The 22,580-nt window shown below is 49.1% G+C and overlaps 1 protein-coding gene and 1 pseudogene across 4 annotated transcripts in view; both read right to left on the bottom strand.

Moving 5' to 3' along the window:
• Window positions 1-21,677, bottom strand: part of AP2A2 (adaptor related protein complex 2 subunit alpha 2) — an 87,770-nt gene extending 66,093 nt beyond the window's left edge. For all 4 annotated transcript variants that reach the window (XR_012422883.1, XR_012422884.1, XM_045372414.3 and 1 more), the window contains exon 1: window positions 21,459-21,677. Coding sequence is in view for 2 of the 4 variants with exons in the window: in XM_045372414.3 (XP_045228349.1) it covers window positions 21,459-21,525 (67 nt within the window). In the remaining 2 variants the exon portion in view is untranslated. The remainder of the gene's footprint in view (window positions 1-21,458) is intronic.
• LOC135967290 (U6 spliceosomal RNA) lies at window positions 2,137-2,237 on the bottom strand (annotated as a pseudogene).
• Window positions 21,678-22,580: the final 903 nt, after the last annotated feature.

The raw sequence follows: 22,580 nt of genomic DNA, 5'->3' as shown, positions 1-22,580 counted from the left end.
TCACGCCACTGCACTCCAGCCTGGCAACAGAGCAAGACTCTGCCTAAAAAAAAAAATTCCAAAGTCACAAAAACTTACTATTTTTTTTTAGTAGAAGTCTCATAGCTCTTACAGTTGGGTTTATGATCCATTTGGAGTTATTTCTTGTGCATAGTGTAAGGTAGGAGTCCATTTACATACTTTTACATGTAGATCCATCATCCCAGCACCGTTTGTTCAAAAGACTATTCTTTTCCCCCACCACTGAACTGTCTTGGCACTCCTGCTGAAAATCAATTCACCAAAAATGTAAATGTTTACTACTGCACTCTCAATGTTATCTCAGTATCTATGTATCTGTCCTTATACTAGTACCTTACTATCTTAACCATTTGTGTATTAAGTTTTAATTCTCCAATCCTGTTCTTTTTTGCATCTATGGAGATAACCAGGTATTTTTTTTATTAATGTAAGTATTACATTGACTGATTTTCAGATGTTAAACCAACCTTGCATTCCTGGGACAATTCTCACTTGAATCTGGTATATAATCCTTTTTTTCTTTTTTTGAGACAAAGTCTCGCTCTGTCACCCAGGCTGCAGTACAGTGGCATGATCTCGGCTCACTGCAACCTCCACCTCCCGAGTTCAAGCGCTTCTCCTGACTCAGCCTCCCGAGTAGCTGGGACTACAGGCACACGCCACCACGCCCAGCTAATTTTTGTATTTTTAGTAGAGACGGGGTTTCACCATGTTGGCCAGGCTGGTCTCCACCTCCTGACCTCATGATCCACCTACCTTGGCCTCCCAAAGTACTGGGATTACAGGTGTGAGCCACCAAGCCTGGCCTGTATAATCCTTTTTATATGCTGTTGCTGGATTCAACTGGCTAGCAGTTGGCTGAAGATTCTTGTTTCTATATTCATGATAATAGTCTGTAATATTCCTTTCTTTTTTTTTTTTTTTTTTTTTTTTTTTTTTGAGACGGAGTCTCGCTCTGTAGCCCAGGCTGGAGTGCAGTGGCCGGATCTCAGCTCACTGCAAGCTCCGCCTCCCGGGTTCACGCCATTCTCCGGCCTCAGCCTCCCGAGTAGCTGGGACTACAGGCACCCGCCACCTCGCCCAGCTAGTTTTTTGTATTTCTTAGTAGAGACGGGGTTTCACCGTGTTATCCAGGATGGTCTCAATCTCCTGACCTCGTGATCCACCCGTCTCGGCCTCCCAAAGTGCTGGGATTACAGGCTTGAGCCACCGCGCCCGGCCATATTCCTTTCTTGTCATGTCTTTGTCTAGTTTTGATCTCAGCATAACACTGGCCTTATGGAATGGGTTAAGTATTCCCTCCTATTTTTCCAAAGAGTTTGTAAAGGACTGGTATTAATTATTTTCTTGAGATAGAGTCTCACTCCATCATCCAGGCTGGAGTGCAGTGACGCAATCTTGGCTCACTGCAACCTCCACCTCTCGGTTTCAAGCGATTCTCCTGCCTCAGCCTCCAGAGTGGCTGGGACTACAGGCACGCCACCACACTCAGCTAATTTTTGTATTTTTAGTAGAGATGGGGTTTCACCATGCTGGCCAGGCTGGTCTTGAACTCCTGACCTCAAATGATCACCCATATCGGCCTCTCAAACTGCTAGGATAACAGGCATGAGCCACTGCACCCAACCAGGGCTGGTATTAATTATTTAAGTGTTTAGTAGAACTCAAATAATGACAAGCTCAGTAACCGGGATTTTTCTAGAGAAGCCACCTATCCCAGAGCTTATTGTTGTGACAAGTTTTTTTTTGTTTTTTGGTTTTTGGGTTTTCTTTTGAGATGGAGTTTCACTCTTGTTGCCCAGGCTTGAACACAATGGCGCGATCTCAGCTCACTACAATACCCACCTCCTGGGTTCAAGAGATTCTCCTGCCTCAGCCTCCCAAGTAGCTGGGATTACAAACGTGCACCACTATGCCTAGGTAATTTTGTATTTTTAGCAGAGACGGGCTTCACCAAATTGGCCAGGCTGGTCTAGAACTCTTGACCTCAAGTGATCCGAGTGACTCGGCCTCCCAAAGTGCTGGGATTACAGGCATGAGCCACTGCGCCTGGCCGTGAAAAGTTTGTAAATTATTAATTCAATCTAATTACTTATTATAAGTCTATTTGGGTTTTCTTTAATGGAATGCTTCACAAATCTGTGTGTCCTTCTCACACAGGGGCCATGCTAATCTCTGTACTGTTCCAATTTTAGCATATGTGCTGCCAAAGTGACCAACTATTCAGATTTTCTATTTGTTCTTGAGTTAGCTTCAGTCACGACTTTCTAGGAATTTGTCCACTTCAACTAAGTTATCTAGTATTTTGTCACACAATTATTCATGGAATTCTCTTACAATCATTTTTATTTCTGTAAGGTGAATAATAATCTCCCCTCTCATTCCTGCTTTCAGCAATCTGAGTCTTCTTTTTATCTCAGTCAGTCTCACTAAGTTTGTCAATTTTGATGATCTTTTCAAATAAACCATCTTTGCTCTCATCTTTGTTATGTTCTTCCTTCTCCTTGCTTTAGGTTTTACTCGTGCTTTTCCTGGTGGCTTAAGGTGAAACAGTAGGCTAATGATTTCAGATCTGTCTTTTTTAATGTAGGTATTTACAGTTATAAATTTCCCCAAGCCCTGCTATCACTGCAGTGTCTAATTTTTGGAATGCCGTGTTTTTATTCACGTTTATCTCCAAGTTTTTTTTTAAGAGACAACGTCTTGCTTTGTCACCCAGGATGGAATGCGGTGGCGTGATCATAGCTCACTGTGGCCTCAAACTCCCAGGGTAAACAATCCTCCTGTCTCAGTCTCCCACGTAACTGGGCCCTAAGGGCACACCTCTAGGCCTGGCTAATTTTTTTATTTTTAGTAGAGATGGGGTTTTGCCATGTTGATTAGGCTGGTCTCGAACTCCCAACCTAAAGTGATCTGCCCACTTTATATAAGGGAGGTCGTCCTGTTTATTTTGTTTACCTGGAACTATCTTAATTTCCTTTTTTTGTGTGTGACAAGATCTCGCTCTGTTCGCCCAGGCTGGAGTAGTGCAGTGGCACAATCTTGGCTCATTGCAACCTCCGCCTCCCAAGTTCAAGCAATTCTTGTGACTCAGCCTCCTGAGTAGCTGGAATTACAGGCGTGCGCCATCATGCCTGGCTAATTTTTGTATTTTTAGTAGAGACGGGGTTTCACCATGTTGGCCAGGCTGGTCCCGAACTCTCAACCTCAGATGATCTACCCACCTTGGCCTCCCAAAGTGCTGGGATTACAGGCGTGAGCCACCGCGCCCAGCCAATTTCTCTATTTTCAAAGGATAGTTTTGCTGGACACAGAATTCTCAACTGACAGTCTCTTTCAGAAACAGGATTTTCCCACTGAGCTAGCTCATATGATGGCAAGCTCAGTAAATGGGACAGGTCCAAGAGTGACATGCTCTGCAGCCGGGACTTGCTGAGGAGCTCCGGCCTTGATGTGTCCCCTCCAGTGGCTGCTAGGCTGCTGGCTTTCCCAGCTACCATGGTAATAAGGCAGCTGGTTTCCATGGTTACGACGGAGCTGGGGAGAGGAGAATGGGAGGAGGTTGAGTTAGAGGTTCCACGGTTGTTCACAGATAAATGCTCCTAAGAGTGTCACAACCTTTCGTTAATTTTGAGTTCCTACAGTTGATTTTGACCATTTTTGCCAGTGCTTTCACTGCTTTTATGAAGGACTGGATTACAGAGGCCTCACTCCACCATTCTGGGTAAGTGGCATTTCTGATGCAGACTCAAAGCTGTCACAAATAAAGAGTGTTTAGCACACATGCCTCTGTTGATTCTGTTTTCTAAACCTCCACACGTCACTCCTACCTTTCCACTCCAGATCCTCGCTACCTCCTCTGGACCAAAGCAATCGATCTTTTCCTAACTGGCTTTCCTGCCTCTAAGCCTCATTAAAACCCATCCTCTATATCCAAAATGACCATTCTTTTCCTTTTCTTTTCTAATTTTCTGTAGAGATAAGGTCTCACTAAGCTGCCCACACTGGTCTTGAACTCCTGAACTCAAAAGTGATTCTCCAGCTTAGGTCTCCCAAAGTGCTGGGATTACAGGCCTGAGCCACCGTGCCTGGCCTCAAAATGACTATTCCACTAGCAAAACAGAAATTGAGGCTGGGTGCATTGGCTCATGCCTGTAATCCCAGCACTTTGGGAGGCCGAGGCAGGCAGATTACCTGAGGTCAGGCATTCAAGACCAGCCTGCCCAACATGGTGAAACCCCATTTATACTAAAAATACAAAAATTAGCCGGGCGTGGTGGTGGGCACCTATAATCCCAGCTACTCGAGAGGCTGAGGCAGGAGAATTGCTTGAACCCAGGAGGTGGAGGTTACAGTGAGCTGAGATCATACCACTGCACTCCAGCCTGGGTGACAAGGGAGAGATTCCATCTCAAAAAAAATTTTAAAAATTGAGTGTCATTCCCCTGCTTAAAATACTTAAACAGCCCACATCCTAGACAGGAGGTCCCTACCATCTGGTTTTGGCCTGCCTCTCCCACCTTGGTCTCCAGCCACATTCCCGTGCCCCACTAGGCCCTACCCATGCTAGGAATCCCCCTCAATGTATTGCACATGTCCTGCTGCTGCTCCTGCCTCTCTGCAGTGTGGCACACGGTACTGCCCACCTTTTCCAAACCATCCCCCACATCCCATCAGCCTAGCAAGACCAGAGCCAAGCATCACCCCTGCATTCCACGCCTGACCTCTCCTAAGCTGTTCACCCCTCATACCATTTACCACTCTGCATTACAAAGGCCTGAGCTACTCGAGGACAGTCAGTGTTTAGCATTCTAGTAAGAGCCATCATCTTTTAAAAAGCTCTACAAAAGGCCCTACTCCACCTGTCCCCCACCTCCATTCTCTCCTAACCTAACCCCTTACTGCCTTTCCGCCCAGGATTGCTGTCCTAAAGCCACATGGGCCTCCTGCTGTTTCTTCTGTGCAGCTGTCATCCTCCCCCACAAAGGCCTCTGCACTTACTACTCCTCCCTCTGCCAAGACGCCCTCCCCACTGACTTGTACATGTCCACTGCCTCACTAGCTCCAGATCCTTGCTCAACTGCTGCCTTCACAGCAGGGCCGGTCCTGATCATTCTACTTAAAATTGAACACCTGTACCCTCATTTACCCAACCATCTTCCCTCCTTATTTCTCTGTTGTGTTTATCATTTCCTAACATCCCACTAAACTCTGTTTTTCTTCTTGATCTCTACCCCCTAGAATGTAAGCTCCATGTGAACATGGAGTTGTTTTACTCCCTGTCACAGTCCCAGAATCCTGGGAAGTACCTGGCATTGTAGCAGGCACTCAATAAATACTTGGTAAGAATAAATGCCCTGCAGACAGCAGGTACCCAATAATAGCACCACATCTGACTACTCATAATGCACCAAAAACTGCCCCAAGAGCTTCTGAGCAATAGAGCTGGAAAACAACCAGCATTTCCTGAGCGACGGGATCACCAGAGATGCTATGTCAATCTCTACAGCATCCTCTCCTTCAGGGCCCCCATCACATCCATCCTGACTGTCGACCTGTCCGCTTTTCCTCCAAACAAGTGCTCTCTTCTGGTCATTTCAGTTGCCACCTGCATCTCCAGTCGGGACTCTTGCAGCTTTCACCTTCCACTCCTCACCTCCAACCTACTTTCCACAGAGAAGCTGGCATCAAGGGAGGAGACCACCTCTCATATTGTCTTATACCCAATTTCTGCTTCCAAAGAAGAAGAAGTAAAAACTAAAAGGCAGAAATGAAATCCACGAGCACACAGCCCAGTGCCACACCCTGGGCCTGGTAGTTAAAGATCCACCCCAACCTAATCGGTTATGTTATCTATAGATTACAGACATTGTATAGAAAAGCACTGTGAAAATCCCTATCCTGTTCTGTTCCGTTCTAATTACCAGTGCATGCAGCCCCCAGTCACGTACCCCCTGCTCATGCAATCGATCACGGCCCTCTCACACGCACCCCCTTAAAGTTGTGAGCCCTTAAAAGGGACAGGAAATGCTCACTCGGGGAGCTCAGTTGTTGGAAGACGCGAGTCTTGCCAAAGCTGCCGGATGAATAAAGCCCTTCCTTCTTTAACTGGGTGTCTGAGGGGTTTTGTCTGTGGCTTGTCCTGCTACAGCGTAATAGTCTCATATAATTACATCAGACCTGTCACTCACTCGCTTTCCTTCGGCAGCTTCCTACAAGGCACCTAGGATAAAAATCAGACTCATGCCAGAGCCTTCAAGGCCCAGCACGTTCTGGCCTCCCCCAGCAATCCGGCTTATACCAGCTCCTCTCCTTGCTCACTGAGTTCCGACGGTACAGCCTCTCAGATCCTGAAATACAACAAGATCTCCACCACCTCAAGCCCTTCTCCCCTCCAGGCTGGGACAAGGCTGGTCCCAGGCAGCTTCAGGACCCAGCTGAAATGTCACTTTCACAGAGAGGTCTTTCAGGAACACCCAACCTAAGGGAGTCTCCTTTTATCATCCACCATGATAAACTGCCTCGGCGTCACACAATATGACCACATAACAAATCTGCACATGTACCCTGGAATCTAAAGTAAAGGCTGAAATTCTTTTTTAAAGCCATCAAAAAACACATAAGAAAAAACATTTCAGTTCAGGGTTTAAACAAATCTCTTGGAAAAGTCAAGTATTCAAACTCCACTGGACTGACCCATCATTACCAATGACAGAATCTACTGACTAAACTACTGAGAGAAACGACAGAATCTACCAACTAAACTACTGAGAGAAATGACACAATCTACAGACTAAACTACTGAGAGAAACGACAGAATCTACCAACTAAACTACTGAGAGAAATGACACAATCTACCGACTAAACTACCAAGAGAAACAACACAATCTACTGACTAAACTACCGAGAGAAACGACGGAATCTACCAACTAAACTACTGAGGGAAATGACGGAATTTACGACTAAACTACTGAGAGAAACGACGGAATCTACGACTAAACTACTGAGAGAAACGACGGAATCTACGACTAAACTACTGAGAGAAACGACGGAATCTACGACTAAACTACCGAGAGAAATGACACAATCTACAGACTAAACTACCGAGAGAAATGACACAATCTACCGACTAAACTACCGAGAGAAACGACGGAATCTACAGACTAAACTACCGAGAGAAACGACGGAATCTACAGACTAAACTACCGAGAGAAACGACGGAATCTACAGACCAAACTACCGAGAGAAACGACGGAATCTACAGACCAAACTACCGAGAGAAACGACGGAATCTACAGACCAAACTACCGAGAGAAACGACGGAATCTACAGACTAAACTACCGAGAGAAACGACGGAATCTACAGACTAAACTACCGAGAGAAACGACGGAATCTACCGACTAAACTACCGAGAGAAACGACGGAATCTACCGACTAAACTACTGAGAGAAATGACAGAATTTACGACTAAACTACTGAGAGAAATGACGGAATCTATGACTAAACTACTGAGAGAAATGACACAATCTACCGACTAAACTACTGAGAGAAACGACGGAATCTACAGACTCAACTACTGAGAGAAACGACGGAATCTACCGACTAAACTACTGAGAGAAACGACGGAATCTACCAACTAAACTACTGAGAGAAACGACGGAATCTACCGACTAAACTACTGAGAGAAATGACGGAATCTACAGACTAAACTACTGAGAGAAATGACGGAATCTACAGACTAAACTACCGAGAGAAACGACGGAATCTACCGACTAAACTACTGAGAGAAATGACGGAATTTACGACTAAACTACTGAGAGAAATGACGGAATCTACTGACTAAACTACTGAGAGAAATTTCCATTTACTATATTCTATATCAAGAAACAAAGGTCAGTCGGTCAAAGGCCCCATGCTTTTCCTTTGATTTCTGGGTTTCAGAGCACTACAGACTAATACCATATGTAGGTTTGCAAAGAATACACTGCACTGTTCATTCCCTTGAACAGGGAACAAGGTCCTTCCTACTTGCTTACTTCAGATAAGGAATAAATGCCGAGTCACCATTCTATTTAAATGAATAGAATTTTAAATTCTATTTAAAATTCCACTTAGAAATACATGCCACACAAGCTCTCAGAACCACCTGCCCAAATTTGATTAAAAGTCAGGTATTATTACTTCAATAAGCATGAGAGGCCGGGCACGGTGGCTCATGCCTGTAATCCCACCACTTTGGGAGGCCAAGGTAGGCAGATCACTTGAAGTCAGGAGTTCAACACCAGCCTAGCCACATGGCAAAACCCCACGTCTACTAAAAATACAAAAATTAGCCGGGCGTGGTGGTACACGCCTGTAGTCCCAGCTACTCAGGAGGCTGAGGTGGGAGAATCACTTGAACCCGGGAGGCAGAGGTTGCAGTGAGCCAAAATCACGCCACTGCACTCCAGCCTGGGCAATAGAGTGAGACTCCATCTCAAAAAAAAAAAAAAAGAGTAAGAAAGCGGCCACATGCAGTGACTCATGCCTGTAACCTCAGCACTTTGGGAGGCTGAGGCAAGAGAATCACTTGAGGCCAGGAGTCCAGGACCAGCCTGGGCAACATAATAAGACCCCATCTCTAAAAAAAATAAAAATTACATAAAGTCAAATTATTCCTCCCCAAGGCCTTCTCTCAGGCAGTGATAAACCAAGAGTATATCACAAGTCATAAATGGGGGCAGGGGCATGTGTGTAGAAACAATCAGTCATCAAGGACTGATAAAGTTATCACAATAGAGTTATAGATAGATAGATAACAATACAGTTATCACAATCCTGGACACTGCTAAGCAATGGTCAAGCAGTAACTGACTCAGCCACGGATAGCAAGCTGCACTCCAGCTACCTGCAGGAGGGAAGACAAGTAAGAAGCAAACCGTCTCCAACAGAGAACCTGAAAAGGCTTGGGAATGAAAGGAACCTCAGGAGACCGATGTCAGGAGGATGGGCCTCAAGTCTGTACAGGGAGCAGCAGATGCCTTCCATGAGACCCTGTGGCCACGCAGGCCCCTCGGCCTCCATCTCAGCAAAAGACAAGCTGGAAAGGTGAGAACACAGAAGCTCTGAGCTCCACTAAGTGTGGAGCAAGGGGTCCCGTGAGAGCAGCACAGCGCAGTGACAGGCTCCCCGAGGGTGAGATACCCCATCCCAGAATAATGGCAGCCGGACTCACAACACCCACCTGCTCACCAAGCAAGAGAAGAGAGTCGTGAGTCCTCTGGAAGAACTGAACTAGCATTCAGGCTCCCCTCAGACCTCACCCTGCAGCGAAGGCTGCTGCCAAAGCCCTTCAGGTGAGCAGGTACCAGTAAACATGAGTGGACAGCCACTGGCCACCAAGCACAAAGTGAGAGCTCAGAACCTCACCGCACGGGCCAGAGACTAAACAAACCTACACAAAAGGCATTCAAAGCAACGAGACAATGCACAGAAGGAAATGTCAAAGGAAACACCTTTGCACAGACGAGATAAAACACAGCTTGAAGAAACAGATGCCACCAAAAAAGGGGCACTTGGGTCATAAGAAAGCTCTCAAGCTATAAAAGTGACAGCAGGAATTAAAAATGCAAAAGAAGGGCTACGGGACAAACTTGAGAGTCATGGAAACAGAACACGAGAGACAGAAAGGCAGGAAAATCTACACTAAGAGGTATAATTTCAACTATCACAGAGAAATACTGAGAAAACAGAAAGTGAAATGAAACAGAAGAGGTTAGCAAGGAAATATAACAAGAATATTTTCCACTAGCCCAAAAGACATGAGTTTCTAGACTGAATAAGGCCACCAAATGCCACACTTGGGCAGATCGTCTTAAAATTTCAGACACTGGCCGGCGCAGTGGCTCATGGCTATAATCCCAGCACACTGGGAAGCCAAGGCGGGAGGATCACTTAAGGTTAGGAGTTCAAGACCAGCCTGGTCAACATGGCAAAACCCCATCTCTACAAAAAAACACAAAAATTAGCTGGGCAGGTGGCACACGCCTGTAGTTCCAGTTACTCAGGAGGCTGAGGCAGGAGAATCGCTTGAACCCGGGAGGCAGAGGTTACAGTGAGCCGCGATTGGGCCACTGCACTCCAGCCTGGGTGACAGAGCGAGACTCTGTCTCAAAAAAAAAGGTAAGCAAAACAAAAGGCAATGGTTAACTCTTTAAAAAATTAAAAATTGAGGCCGGGCGCGGTGGCTCAAGCCTGTAATCCCAGCACTTTGGGAGGCCGAGACGGGCGGATCACTAGGTCAGGAGATTGAGACCATCCTGGCTAACACGGCGAAACCCCGTCTCTACTAAAAACACAAAAAAAAAATTAGCCGGGCGAGGTGGCGGCGCCTGTGGTCCCAGCTGCTCGGGAGGCTGAGGCAGGAGAATGGCGGGAACCCGGGAGGCGGAGCTTGCAGTGAGCTGAGATCCGGCCACTGCACTCCAGCCTGGGTGACAGAGCGAGACTCCGTCTCAAAAAAAAAAAAAAAAAAAAAAATTAAAAATTGAACCAAAAGTTGAACTGGTATTCTCGGCTGAGAACAGTATTTTCAGACATCAATCAAGTAAAATATTACACATATACGAGTACAGGAGAAGAGACTCTTGAGTAAGAGTTAAAAGACTCATCTTCTATAGTAAGGCATCAATAAATAGGCCAGGCACAGTGGCTCATGCCTGTAATCCCAGCACTTTGGGAGGCCGAGGCAGGCAGATCGCTTGAGGTCAGGGGTTCAAGACCAGCCTGGTCAACATGGTGAAACCCCGTCTCTACTAAAAATACAAAAAAGTAGCCAGGAGTGGTGGCAGGCGCCTATATTAAGCCCAGCTACTCAGGAGGCTGAGGCAGGAGAATCCCTTGAACCTAAGAGGCAGAGGTTGCAGTGACCTGAGATCCCACCACTGCACTCCAGCCTGGGTGACAAGAGCGAAACTCCGTCTCAAAAAAGGTAAGTAATGACTAAATGGGGGAAAGAACCCCCATAAATAGTAGGAACACGCAATTTAGACTTAACAAGCAATCATTTTTAAAGTAAATTTTTAAGAATAAACAGCTATAAAATGAAAATAATTGACTCGGGTTTAGAAATGTGGGCAAGGCGGCTGGGCGCCGTGGCTCACGCCTGTAATCCCAACACTTTGGGATGCCGAGGCGGGCAGATCACGAGGTCAGGAGATCGAGATCATCCTGGTAAACACGGTGAAACCCCATCTCTACTAAAAATACAAAAAAAACTTAGCCAGGCATGGTGGCGGGCGCCTGTGGTCCCAGCTTCTCAGGAGGCTGAGGCAGGAGAATGGCATGAACCCGGGAGGCGGAGCTTGCAGTGAGCAGAGATCGCGCCACTGCACTCCAGCCTGGGTGACAGAGCGAGACTCCATCTCAAAAAAAAAAAAAAGAAATGTGGGCAAGGAAGGGACAATGTTTTATAATTAACTTCTTAAACTATATTCTTTTTTTTTTTTTTTTTTTTTTGAGACAGAGTCTTGCTCTGTTGCCAGGCTGGAGTGCAATGGTGCAATCTTGGCTCACTGCAACCTCCACCTCCCAGGTTCCAGCGATTCTCCCAAGTAGCTGGGACTACAGGTACCCGCCATCACACTCGGGGAATTTTTGTATTTTTAGTAGAGACAGGGTTTCACCATATTGGCCAGGCTGGTCTCAAACTCCTGACCTCGTGATCCGTCCACCTCGGCCTCCCAAAGTGCTAGGATTACAGGCGTGAGCCACCGCGCCTAGCCGTGGTGGTGCACTCCTGTAATCCCAGCTACTCCAGAGGCTGAGGCTGGAGAAATGCCTGAACCCAGGAGACAGAGGCTGCAGTTAGCCAAGATCATGTCACTGTACTCCAGCCTGGGTGAGAGAACGACATTCCGTCTCCAAAAAAAAAGATGTACTTGCTATTTAAGCTACGTTACATGAAACATGAAGGCAGTCCACAGAAAAAGCAAAACACAAATCCTAACACAGTGCCGCCTGCCCCAAGGAGCTCAAAGTTCTTTACATACGTTAAGTAATCCGCATTACACCCTTGTGCTGCCATCAGAGGGATTTTAAAGGTAAGAAAAATACCCCACAATGCAAAACAAAAGCCAGGCAACACATGTTGGCTGTTGGTCTCTATACTTTTTATTTATTTACTTTTTTTTTTTTGAGATGGAGTCTCGCTCTGTCGCCCAGGCTGGAGTGCAGTGGTGCGATCTCCACTCACTTCAAGCTCTGCCTCCCGGGTTTACACCATTCTCCTGCCTCAGCCTCCCGAGCAGCTGGGACTAGCTACTCGCCCGCCACCACACCTGGCTAATTTTTTTTGTATTTTCAGTAGAGACGGGGTTTCACTGTGTTAGCCAGGATGGTCTCAATCTCTTGACCTCAGTATCCGCCGGCCTCGGCCTCCCAAAGTGCTGGGATTACAGGCTTGAGCCACCACGCCCGGCCTGGTCTCTATACTTTTAAGCAAACCCGCAGACAGACACCAAAGCTTAGGGTGGCTGAGAAGAAAGGTAAATGGGAGTGTCTTGAAGTCAAGCACAGAGATGAACGCAAGCCGGGCATGGTGGCTCAAGCCTGTAATCCCAGCACTTTGGGAGGCCGAGACAGGTGGATCACAAGGTCAGGAGATGGAGACCATCCTGGCTAACCCGGTGAAACCCCGTTTCTACTAAAAAATACAAAAAACTAGCCGGGCGAGGTGGCGGGCGCCTGTAATCCCAGCTACTCAGAGGCTGAGGCAGGAGAAGGGCGTAAACTCAGGAGGCGGAGCTTGCAGTGAGCTGAGATCCGGCCACTGCACTCCAGCCTGGGCGACAGAGCGAGACTCCGTCTCAAAAAAAAAACAGAGATGAACACAAAACCATCACAACTCGGAGTCTGGATTTCAGGCAAAGACAAAGACTCCAGGCTCTTGACAGGGCTGCAATTTGAAAAGGTGGGAAAGGGCGGGGCGTGGTGGCTTACACCTATAAATCCCAGCACTCTGGGAGGCTGACGGGGGAGGATCACTTGAGCCACAGAGTTCAAGACCATCCTGGGTAACATAGTGAGACCCTGTCTCTAAATTTTAAAAACAAAAATAAATATAAAAAATTTAAAAGTGGAAAACAAAGGAGAGCAGAATCAGGATCTGACCCAAACCTCCCCTCCCCGGCTAGAAGTGTTGTTCCTAAGGAGGTCTGCCGCTGGACCTGGAGTCCCCTGAGGTATGGGGTGGCGGGGCTAAGGGAGCTACACGGGGCAGAAAGAACCTAGCAGGGAAGTCAGGACTTGGGGACACACGGCAGCTGTGGGCACAGCACCCCTCCTAAAATCCTGCAGCACCTACCAGCCCCTCAGCCCACCCCTGTACCCTGTGCTTCTGCCACCTTCCCAGCCTGCAGAAGCCCTGATACCCCCAACCATTCCCACACTCCAATCACCGGGTAAATGCTGGCGCCAAAAGGCAACAGATGTTTAAAATCAAGAATCAACTGAACAGAAGATACAAGTTCCCCTCCGCCAACAATGTTTCAGGAAAAAGCGTGCAAAGATGGCAGAAGTGATGTCTGAATGCAGAAGGGTGGTTCCAAGCTCCCTGTGTCTCTCGGGTCATCCCCGCTCCTGAGGTGCCCACAAGTCACTGGAACTCGCCTCTCCCGCCCTGGTGCTGGGCATCTCACTGCCTCACACTCTTCTTGGTCCTCTTCCCAATTCAAGTCTCCAGGGCACTATTTTACAACAGGGCTGCTTCCTACTCACATGTTATTTCTTCTGTGCGTCTTGCCCAGACCCACTTCTACATGGGAACACCCACCTCAACCTATCCCGCCCACCCAGAAATTCTCTCGTGACAAAACTGCACGTACTGCTTTTCAAGACGTTTCAACCAGCTCAACTTTCAAGCCAAAGTCAGGAAGGTTCTGAAGAAGGAACATGCTGCCAGAATCAGCAAATGTGGTCTTATAATCTGAGACATCATGTGGCCTGGTAAAAACTGTTCATTTCTGGGGTTTTGTTTGTTTTTTGTTTTTCAGACAGAGTCTTACTTTGTCACCTAGCTATAGTGCAGTGGCACAATCTTGGCTCACTGCAACCTCCACCTCCCAGATTCAAGCGATTCTCCTGCCTCAGCCTCCCAGGTAGCCGGGATTACAGGCATGCGCCACCACACCCGGCTGATTTTGTATTTTTAGTAGAGATGTGTTTTTCCGTGTTGCTCAGGCTGGTCTGAAACTCCTGACCTCAGGAGATCCAACCGCCTCGGCCTCCCGAAGTGCTGCGATTACAAGCGTGAGCCACAGCACCCGGCCTATTTGATTTTTTTAAGAGCCACGGAAACGCCATTTAATCCTTCAATGACAGCCTTTCCAGGAACTCTTCGACTACAAAACCCTGACACAGATTGCTACCAAAAGTAACTGAGTGTAAGTCATTTTAAGAGGAAAGAGAAGTAATAGTAAGTATCTGGCACAAAGTATGTTCATCACCAGGACACTTCAACTCGTCATAAAAGAAAGTGATCCCGACCTTCAGAGCAGCCAGATTGGAAACACTGCGAAGAGAACCAGGATGTCCCAGAAGCAGTGACCACCAACCTTGGCGAGGAAAATCCAACATGAGCAAAGACTTCCTTCCTCCTCTCCACAGCCACCATGACACACTTCCTACACTGGTTTCTAAGGAACACAAATTATGCAGAAGCATGCAAAAGAAGACATGCAAGAAGAGCATTCTTTTCTAAAAGTCAGCGCTTTTTAGGAATGTACAGTCAAAAGGACAAAATGAGCTTTTAACTGTGAAGGTTATTTAAGAAATGCAAAAGCAGACTGACCAACTCTGATTCTGATCTTCACGCCCATGCACGAAAATCAGTACAACTTTATGTTTTTTACACTGAAGTTTAAGCAGAGTTTAAAATTTAGTGTTCAGTTTCTCCATATCTAATTTATGACTCCATAACTGGAATTCCATGAACAAATAAAATCTTTTTAACTTTAGTCACGCTGAAACACAATTCAAAGGTATCTAATTTCAAGAAAGTTAACAGAAATGGCTGGGCACAGTGGCTCACGCCTGTAATCCCAGCACTTTGGGAGGTCGAGGCAGGCGGATCACTTGAGGTCAGGAGTTTGAGACCAGCCTGATCAACTTGGTGAAACCACGTCTCCACAAAAATTAGCTGGGTGTGGTGGCAGGCACCTGTAGTCCCAGCTACTCGGGAGGCTGAGGCACAAGAATCACTTGAACCCGGGAGGCGGAGGCTGCACTCCAGCCTGGGTGACAGAACGAGACTCTGTCTCAAAAAAAAAGAAAAAAAAGAACAAGAAACGGAAGGGACCGAGTTTTATGCCAACCACAGTGAGCAGTGCACTGATAATTATTCTAATTTATCGTGAAACCTGCAGCAAAACTGCACCACTTTCTTCAAGAGCATGGAAATTCATTTTTGCCATCTTGCTAATAACATCTCTCCATCTGTTTCCCCTTCATGTGAGGACCTGGGTGGATTAAAGAAAACGGCTCCAAGCACTTGCACCACACCAGCACCACATGCAGGGAAATAAAAACGGTCATTTCCTGCCTGAAGTTGTGTTCCTGGCAAACTGACCGGGCTCACAAGGATTATCACTTCTTCCCTTTCCTCGCAGTCCTGACTGTTTGGCAGTCAATTCTCAGAGCCTGACAACATTTCAGCAGCGTTGTGTCTCTCCAACAACATTCTAGTGTCAGCATGTCAACAGCAATGCATAAAGACATGCATTAACTAAGCCAGATACGACTCTCCTCTGCAGATATGTCATTTGTGAAAAAACAAACGAAAGTTCCAAAATAACTGAATAAATAGCAAATAAAAATTGTCTTGTTTTCCCAATTTCAGCAGTTATTTTGTTTTCTTGGTATCTTCTGCTCAAATACAATGCCAATCAATGCACCAGCCTGAATGGACCTCGATGGGACTGCACTGACAGAAAAAGCCAATCTCAAAAGATCACGTATGATGTGATTCCATTTATATGACATCCTTGAGATCACAAAATTACAGAGATGGAGAACAGATTAGTCTCAGGAGTGTGGCTATAAAGGGTAGCTTTGTGATGATGGTACAGTTCTGTATCTTGAGTGAGACAGGGAGTCACACAAAGCTACAGGTGCTAAAACTGTATAGAACCACATACACACACACGTGCACGTAGATCTAATGAAATCTGAATAAGCCTGGTGGCGTGTACCAGCGTCCGTGTCCTGGTGTTGAAAATGTCCTGTAGTTATGCAAGATGTCCACATTAAGAAAGGTAGGGCGCCAGGCACAGTGGCTCACGCCTATAATCCCAGCACTTTGGGAAGCCAAGGTGGGCGGATCATAAGGTCAGGAGTTCAAGACCAGCCTGACCAACATGGTGAAACTCAATCTCTACTAAAAATACAAAATTTAGCCAGGTGTGTTGGTGTTCGCCTGTAATCCCAGCTACTCAAAAGGCTGAGGCAGGAGAATCACTTGAACCCAGGAGACAGAGGTTGCAGTGAGCTGCTGAGATCATGCCACTGCACCCCAGCCTGGGCAACAGAGCAAGACTCTGTTCCAAAAAAAAAAAAAAAAAAGAAAGAAAGGTAGAGTGAAGAATGCCAGGGATCTCCCTGTCCATTTTCTGCAACTTCCTGTAAAGCTGTAATTATTTCAAACTAAAGATTCTAAAACTTGGACTAAATAAAAGGACTAGGATTTTTTAATGCCAATTTTTAAAAAAAGACAGAGTTTATTAACTTTCACACGCTGAACTCATACTGAGAAAATGCAGTGGTCGCTGGGTTGAAGTCAATCAGAAATTCGGATGAAGTTAATTTTAGGAGATATTAAGTTAGTTCACTACCTGAGCCACAAAAGCTACAACTTTGAGGGGCAGAGCTTGGCACGAGGCCCCTTTTCAAATCCTGGAGCATGTTCATTGCTGCCTCTGCTAAGAGGAGTAACGCCCCAAGCCAGTCTGCTGGGAGTGGGTTACTCAAAGTGAAAATACAGCATCCTTAGCTCATGTGTCCACGTGCTCCCTGTCCACTCCCTCAGATACTTGGCACAGGGCTTTTCTTTTTTTTTTTTTGAAACGGAGTCTCGCTCTGTCACCCAGGCTGGAGTGCAACGGCACGATCTTGGCTCACTGCAAGCTCCACCTCCCGGGTTCAAGCGATTCTTCCGCCTCAGCCTCCCGGGTAGCTGGGACTACAGGCGCCCACCACCACACCCAGCTAATGTTTGCATTTTTGTGGAAAAGGGGTTTCACCATGTTGGCTAGGCTGGTCTTGAACTCCTGACCTCAGGTGATCCGCCCACCTCAGCCTCCCAAAGTGCTGGGATTACAGGTGTGAGCCACCGCGCCCGGCTGGCACTGGGTCTTGAAGGAGAAAAACTTTTTTTTGAGGCAGGGTCTCAGGGTCTCTCAATCTGTTGCTCAGGCTGCCCAGGCTGGAATGCAGTGGCGCAATCCTAGCTCACTGCAGCTTCAACCTCCAGGGCTCAGACAATGCTCTCACCTCAGTCCACTGGGTAGCTGAGACCACAGGTGCGTGCCACCACACCTGGCTAATTCTTTTTTTTCTTTTGTAAAGATAGGGGTCTCACTATATTGCCCAGGCTAAAGGAGGAAAACTTAAGAAACTAGTCAGAAAGATGCAAATTTGGAGCTCAAACAGGCTTTAATGATATTTCAGCTCAAAATCCACCCCTTCAACTGTCAGCTGAGGAAACTGAGGCTCTGTGGCTAGTGGCCTCCACTCATGCAGCTTTAATGATATCTCAGCTCTAAATCCACCCCTTCAACTGTCCACTGTGGAAAGTGAGGCTCCATGGCCAGTGGCCTCCACTCATGCAGCTGCTAAGAGGCAGAGTCAGGGTCAAGAGCCTTGGCTGTCAGCTTAGAGTCCTCTTTCCACAGGGCCCGACGACTACTATCATTCACCCTCACGAGAGGAAAACTGCACACAAAATCAGAGCTGGCCAGGGAAAGCGGAATCGGGGACCTCTCTGCCTGGGACATGGAGCTCAGGTTCAGATGAGCTCAAACCCTGGCTGGCCCTCCAATCCCATCTCCAGGCACCAGCTCACGTTAATTAATTCAATACATATATACATTAATTATTTGCTATTCCTCAAATACCTTGGTCTCCTGCCTGAATTGCCCATTGGACAAAAACAGCCCAAGAATCACCCTCCTTGTGAGGTCTTCTCTGGCTCGCTCATCTACCCATTCACTGGGTACAGCTCGCATGCCAGACGCTCACCATGAGGAGAGCAGGAGCCATAATGTGATGAGCGAGACAGGGTGCCCACCTTGTAGAGCCCACCCTAGAGGGCAGCGGGGGAGATGCAGCCGCACGGGTGAAAAACAGCACCACAAGCTGAAGCCACTGCCCAGAGGGAGAACGGTGAGTACTGCAGCTGATGAGAGGCCATCCAACAGCAACGTCGCAACAAGAATTCCGAGAAGGCGGCCGTATTAAAGAGACCTGGCTCCCCCAGCTAGGACGAAGCGCCCCTCCTTCTGCTAGCTCCTTCAGGGGAGGGGCTGTCTCATTCATCGGGATACATGAGTGGTTCTCCACGGAGGACAACTTAGCCCTAAGAGGACATCTGTCTTATCACAACGGAGGCATGTGGTGCTGCTATAAACATCCTACAAGGTACTCAACAGTCCCCCACAACAAAGGGTGATCCAGCCCCAAATGTCAGCTCTGCCGAGTTGAAGAAAGTCTGGTCTACACAGTCAAGTATTTATAGAGTACAGCAGTTTCCCCATATCCACAGGAATACGTTCCAAGGCCCTCAGTGGGTGCCTGAAACTTCATATAACACTAAATCCTATACAAGCTGCTTTTTTCCCACACATACCTAGGAAAAAGTTTAACTTACAGATTAGGCACAATAAGAGATTAGCAGCAGCCAATAATAAAAGAGAACTGTAATCATATCCTGTAATAAAAGTTACATGAATGTGGTGTCTTTAAATATCTTATTGTACTGTGCTCACCTATTTTCAGATCACAGGTGACCAGAGGTAACTAAAACCTCAGAAGGTGAAACCACAAATAAGGGAGGACGGCTGTAAGGGAGGACGGCTGTACTGCACTCCCTGTGGTAGGCGCCATCCTGTCAAACGCAGGCCCTCGCACAGACAATATATCTAACAAGCGGGTGACTTGTTGTCTAAGGAAATGCCTTCCAATCTCATCGTCCTGCCTAACACAATTTTCCTCAAAAATGAAAGGACAGACATCGCAGCTAACTTAACAGTGCTCAGCCTTTGTCCCGAGGAGTCCCCTTAACAAATAATACACACACTTAGTTTTACAAAATGCATGTTAGTCTCATTACGTGACAAAGCAAGAGAAAAAATGCTACTCGTAAAAGTGCTGATCTGAGGCTGTGTTTCTAAGCCTTTTTTTTTTTTTTTTTTTTTGACAAAGGTCTCACTCTGTCACCCAGGCTGGAGTACGGTGGCACGATCTCAGCTCACTGCAACCTTGACCTCCTGGGCTCAAGTGATCTTGTCTCAGCCTCCCAAGTAGCTGGGACTATAGGTGTGTACACCAACACGCCCGGCTAATTTTCATGGTTTTTGTAGAGACAGGGTCTCACCACATTGCCCAGGCTGGTCTCAAACTTCTGGGCTCAAAAGATCCACCTGCCTTGGTCTCCCAAAGTGCTGGGACTACAGGTGTGAGCCACTGCACCCAGCTCTATGCTGGCCGGGCGCGGTGGCTCAAGCCTGTAATCCCAGCACTTTGGGAGGCCGAGACGGGTGGATCACGAGGTCAGGAGATCGAGACCATCCTGGCTAACACGGTGAAACCCCGTCTCTACTAAAAATACAAAACATTAGCCGGGCGAGGTGGCGGGCGCCTGTAGTTCCAGCTACTCGGGAGGCTGAGGCAGGAGAATGGCGTGAACCTGGGAGGCGGAGCTTGCAGTGAGCTGAGATCCGGCCATTGCACTCCAGCCTGGGCGGCAGAGCCAGACTCTGTCTCAAAAAAAAAAAAGAGTAGGGGAAGGGTTAGATGGACTTCTATCCTTACACAGAGTGTGGGAGAATGACCATCCTCCTGATCCTCCACCCAGTCTAAGGAGATGAGAATTCAAAGGGAAGATCACAAAAATTCCTCAAAATATACACTAAAAATTATGAGGGTGCAGTGGCTCACGCCAGTAAACCCAGCACTTTGGGAGGCCCGAGGTAGGTGGATCACTTGAGCTCAGGAGTTCGAGACCAGCCTGGGCAACACAACGAGACCCTCATCTCTACAAAAAACACGAAAATGGTGGTGGTGCACGCTTGTAGTCCCAGCGACTCTGGAGGCTGAGGTGGTAGGATCACTTGAGCTGGGAGGCTGGGTGGGCCGTGATGGCACTACTGCGCTCCAGCCTGGGCGCCAGAGCAAGACCCTGTCTCAAAAAAAACAAAAACAAAAAACCATGAAGTCAACTATTTGCTGGATAACAAGGAAAAAAATGAACACACCAGACAGGAAATCGGCTTTGTTTCAAGAGAAGGTTCTGCACACCAAAGTCAAATTAATTTGTGGACCGGTGCACCCACCCCGCCACCCTGCACATCCTCCTAACAGGCCAAGCCTTCCTGGCTTGTTTCACGGTTTGGTGTGGATTTTTTCCACCCCGAGGGGACACGCATGGGGTTGAGAACGAGGTCTGTGATTGGAGCAGCAGGCAGCCAGGCCATCCCACACCCCGACTGCTGACTGCCTGCTCGTGTCCAGATTCCCTCCGGGAATGAGTCATTTCAATCGTCGTGGGTGAGATCTAATCAGGGGATAATAAGCCGCCAGAACCCAGCTCACAAAGCTGTTTCCTAGGAAGACACCGATTTCCAGATTTCTGCTCCCAGAGCTAAAATCCACGCCGTTTTGGAAAATGCTGGGTTAAACACTCCAGTACTAGAAAGACCGAGGTGACATCATACTGGGGAGGGGCGTCTTGGCCCGGAACCCCCTTGGCGGTGCCGCAGCCCCCCGCGCGGACCAGCAAACGGGAGTGAAGATGTGAATGAAGGACCGTACCCTAAACCCCCAGACCCTGCACCCCTAAACCCTGGATCCCCTACCCCGCACCCCAGACCCAGGGCCCCGCTCTGCATCCTGGCCCGCACCTCCAGACCCGATACCCCAAGACCCTGAGCGCAGTCCGCACCCCCAAACTCTGGACCCCCACTCCGCACCCTGGCGCGCACTCCCAGACCCGGTACCCCAAGACCCCGAGCGCCGCCCGCACCCTCAGGCCCCGGGCCCCGCCCGCATCGCAGCCTGCACCCCCGCCTCGAGCCCCCACCCCGGACCTCCGCTCCCAGACCCCGTAGCCGCCTGCGGCCCCGGCCACAGCCCCGGCCCCGCGACCCGCGACCCGCGCCCCGCGCCCCGCGCCGCCCCCGCCACTCACAGTTGCGGATATCGGAGATGAAGACGGCCAGGCCCCGCATCCCGTCCCCCTTGGACACGGCTGGCATCTTCCGGCGCTCGGGAGCGGCCTCCGCTGGCGGGCCTGGGCGGAGAAGCGCTGGGAGCGGGAAGCGGGGAGCACGGTCGCCTTCAGCGCCGCGGACAAGCCGCCGGGGAGCCGCCTAACCACCGCCGCCTCAGGCTCCCAGCGCCGCTTTCTGGGCCGCCGCGCGCGCGCACGCACGACGCCCGCACTAGCACACACGCGCACGCACGCGAGCTGCGACGGACGGCGGCCGGGGCGGGTGTCGCGTGAGACAGCGCGCGCGCGTCCGCGGCGCGGGGACGAGCCGGTCGAGGCAGGCGCGGGGGCGCCCCCTGCAGGCGGACGCCACGGACGGAGCCGCTGGAGCCGCGGGTTCGCGTCCCGATGCCGCGCCGGGTTGGCGCTGCCGCCCGCGTCCCCCACGGGAAGGGCGTGGATCCGGGCGGGAACTTGCGTGAGCAGGACAGCCGCCGTCTTCATTGTTGGTGGTCACTGCAAAAGAGGCGACCACGCAGGCGCACGCTGCAGCCTCGCCCTGGGCGTCGGCCCCCCTAGATTGCCCCGAGCAGGTCTCCGTTTTCCTACTTGGAATAAACGACCTGTGAGCGCTGGGCGGTGGAGGGGCTTCGCTGCCAGGGCCTTGTTTGTCCGGGGTGGGCCAGGGCCGGGAGGGCGGCGCCAGGAGGAAGCCGGGGCTCTGGGCGAAGGGGTCACAGCCTCGGGACAGCCTTTGGGGAGGAAACCCTCCCCCAGCCCAGTATCCTGAGACTGGGACTGAGCCGCCCCTTCTGCCGCCCTGAGCGGCCAGGGCCACATCTCTTGCGGTCCCCGAGCTGGGGGCCAGGCGGGCCCCGTGCCCAACCTAACCCAGGGTCTGTGTGGCAGTCCAGGCGCCCCCACCACATCACCTGGGCCTGCAGAGAAACAACCGCCCACCCCACCCCAGTGATGGCGGCCAGGGCTGCAGCTCACTGTGGAATCCAGTCCCACGGCGCCAGGACTTTTTGCCACTGTTGCCAGGGCCCCCTCTGCTCCCCGGCCCTCTGCACCGCTGCGAGCTGGAGGCCTAGGGACCCC

The sequence above is a fragment of the Macaca fascicularis genome, chromosome 14 (genome assembly GCF_037993035.2).
Source record: "Macaca fascicularis isolate 582-1 chromosome 14, T2T-MFA8v1.1".
In the NCBI taxonomy this organism is placed as follows: domain Eukaryota; kingdom Metazoa; phylum Chordata; class Mammalia; order Primates; family Cercopithecidae; genus Macaca; species Macaca fascicularis.
The sequence above is the reverse complement of the archived record's forward strand: the minus strand, read 5'-3'. Positions and strand labels throughout refer to the sequence as shown.